At 54.2% G+C, this 2,111-nt stretch overlaps 1 protein-coding gene across 1 annotated transcript; it reads right to left on the bottom strand.

The window, feature by feature from the left end:
* Positions 1-421: 421 nt before the first annotated feature.
* On the bottom strand, positions 422-1,411 carry LOC130143490 (olfactory receptor 14C36-like). Its single transcript, XM_056326171.1, has one exon. The coding sequence runs from the start codon at positions 1,355-1,357 to the stop codon at positions 422-424; it is 936 nt and encodes a 311-aa protein (XP_056182146.1). The 5' UTR covers positions 1,358-1,411.
* Between the last annotated feature and the right edge of the window lie 700 nt (positions 1,412-2,111).

Here is a 2,111-nt window from a genome sequence, read left to right as displayed (position 1 = left end):
GTGTCCAGGGGATATGGCACAGAGCAGGCCCCTCAGTCCTTCTCCTTAATTGCCTTGGTTCCTTCACCATGACCCCTAGATCTGCACACCTGCTGTGTGCCCCGACCTGCTGTGTGCCCACACCATGCAGACTCACCCAGCTTAAATCTACACTGGTATTTTCCTCTACCAGGCACTTCCCAGATATCAGTACTGGGAAAAAACTCTTTTATTACATAGATGTGACACAGGAGTCTAGCTGCACCATCCCCCAAAACACACGTATAAAGGCCTCTGGGTCAAACAGGCTAGGTTCCTGCCTTGAGGAAGTGGACTCCATGCAGGCATTGCAAAACAAACAGGATTGTCACAGATTAAATGCTAAATGCACAGGAAGTTCCAGAGATGACCTGCAAATGCCTTGTGAGGAGATTCAGGCAGTTCAGTGCTGCTGAGAGACACCTGACTGCATCAGCTTCTTCAGTGCGTCCTTCAGCTCCTGGTTCCTCATGCTGTAGATGAGGGGGTTCACTGCTGGAGGCACCACCGAGTACAGGACTGCCACCACCAGGTCCAGGGATGGGGAGGAGATGGAGGGGGGCTTCAGGTGGGCAAATATGGCAGTACTGAGAAAGAGGGAGATCACGGCCAGGTGAGGGAGGCACGTGGAAAAGGCTTTGTGCCGTCCCTGCTCAGAGGGGATCCTCAGCACAGCCCTGAAGATCTGCATGTAAGACAGAACAATAAAAACAAAACAGCCAAATAATAAAGAAGCACCAGCCACAATTAGCCCCACTTCCCTGAGGTAGGTGTGTGAGCAGGAGAGCTTGAGGATCTGTGGGATTTCACAGAAGAACTGTCCCAGGGCATTGCCTTGGCAGAGCGGCAGTGACAGTGTATTGGCCGTGTGCAGCACAGCACAGAGAAACCCACTGGCCCAGGCAGCTGCTGCCATGTGGACACAAGCTCTGCTGCCCAGCAGGGTCCCGTAGTGCAGGGGCTGGCAGATGGCCACGTAGCGGTCATAGGCCATGACGGTGAGGAGAGAACACTCTGCTGAAAGGAAAAAGACAATCAGGAAGAGCTGTGCAGCACATCCTGAGTAGGAGATGTCCCTGGTGTCCCAGAGGGAGTTGGCCATGGCTTTGGGGAGAGTGGTGGAGATGGAGCCTAGGTCGAGGAGGGAGAGGTTGAGGAGGAAGAAGTACATGGGGGTGTGCAGGTGGTGGTCGCACACTATGGCAGTGATGATGAGGCCATTGGCCATGAGGGCAGCCAGGTAGATGCCCAGGGAGAGCCAGAAGTGCAAGAGCTGCAGCTCCCGCGTGTCTGCCAATGCCAGGAGGAGGAACTGGGTGATGGAGCTGCTGTTGGACATGTGCTGCCTCTGGGCATATGGTCCTGTCACAGGAGAAAAAGACAGTGATAATTTAGGGGAGACTTCTGCAAGCAAAATCAAAGCCATTTCCCACAGACCATCCCCCCGTCACACACAGACATCCCTCTCTTTTCTCGGAGACCTTCCTGCAGCTGTGTGGCTGCAGCCCTGCTTGGTGCTGGCCGTGTGGGTGATGAAGAGCAGGGCATCTGCCCACGGGCTCTTGACCAGCCAGCCCCACTCTGCAGCAGTGGGTGGGGGCAGGGACCAGTCCTGGTGTTTAACTTTGTCCTCTGAAACCAGTGCCAACGCAGAAGGGCTGGTCAGCGTCTGCAGCGCCAGTGCTAAGGAACGGGAAGGGTGAAGGCATTGTAAGAGAGCTTTAGTTTTTTTCACAGCTCCCCCCCATCTCTCCTGTTGAGTATTTTCAGATGTCAGAAAAGCAGAGCATTTTTGCTGCCCTCCGGTGGAACAGAATGAGGTCTGTGAGGCAAGAGGATTGCCTGTGGGTGAGTGCCCAGTGAGGGGAGGTGGTCTGTCCTTCTGGTTCCCAGTTTCTATGGGCTTGCACCTTCCTGAGATGAATGGTGGCCACACTCCCATGTTACCCTGAAATACCACAAGGCACTGCTGAGAACGGACTGACCCACCACAGACCAGTAAAGGTTGTAGACTTTCATCAGAACTCAGCATCCCACCCACAGCAAAGGATACACAGCTCATTTCACCCACCCCAACAGTGTTTTCTCCATCA

This window comes from Falco biarmicus, unplaced genomic scaffold (assembly GCF_023638135.1).
Source record: "Falco biarmicus isolate bFalBia1 unplaced genomic scaffold, bFalBia1.pri scaffold_30, whole genome shotgun sequence".
NCBI classification, from domain to species: domain Eukaryota; kingdom Metazoa; phylum Chordata; class Aves; order Falconiformes; family Falconidae; genus Falco; species Falco biarmicus.
This window is presented reverse-complemented; position numbering and strand designations above follow the sequence as displayed.

Bases quoted from the DNA above. Each gene is read 5' to 3' on its own strand.
- LOC130143490 (XM_056326171.1), bottom strand. From the start codon at position 1,357: ATGTCCAACAGCAGCTCCATCACCCAGTTCCTCCTCCTGGCATTGGCA.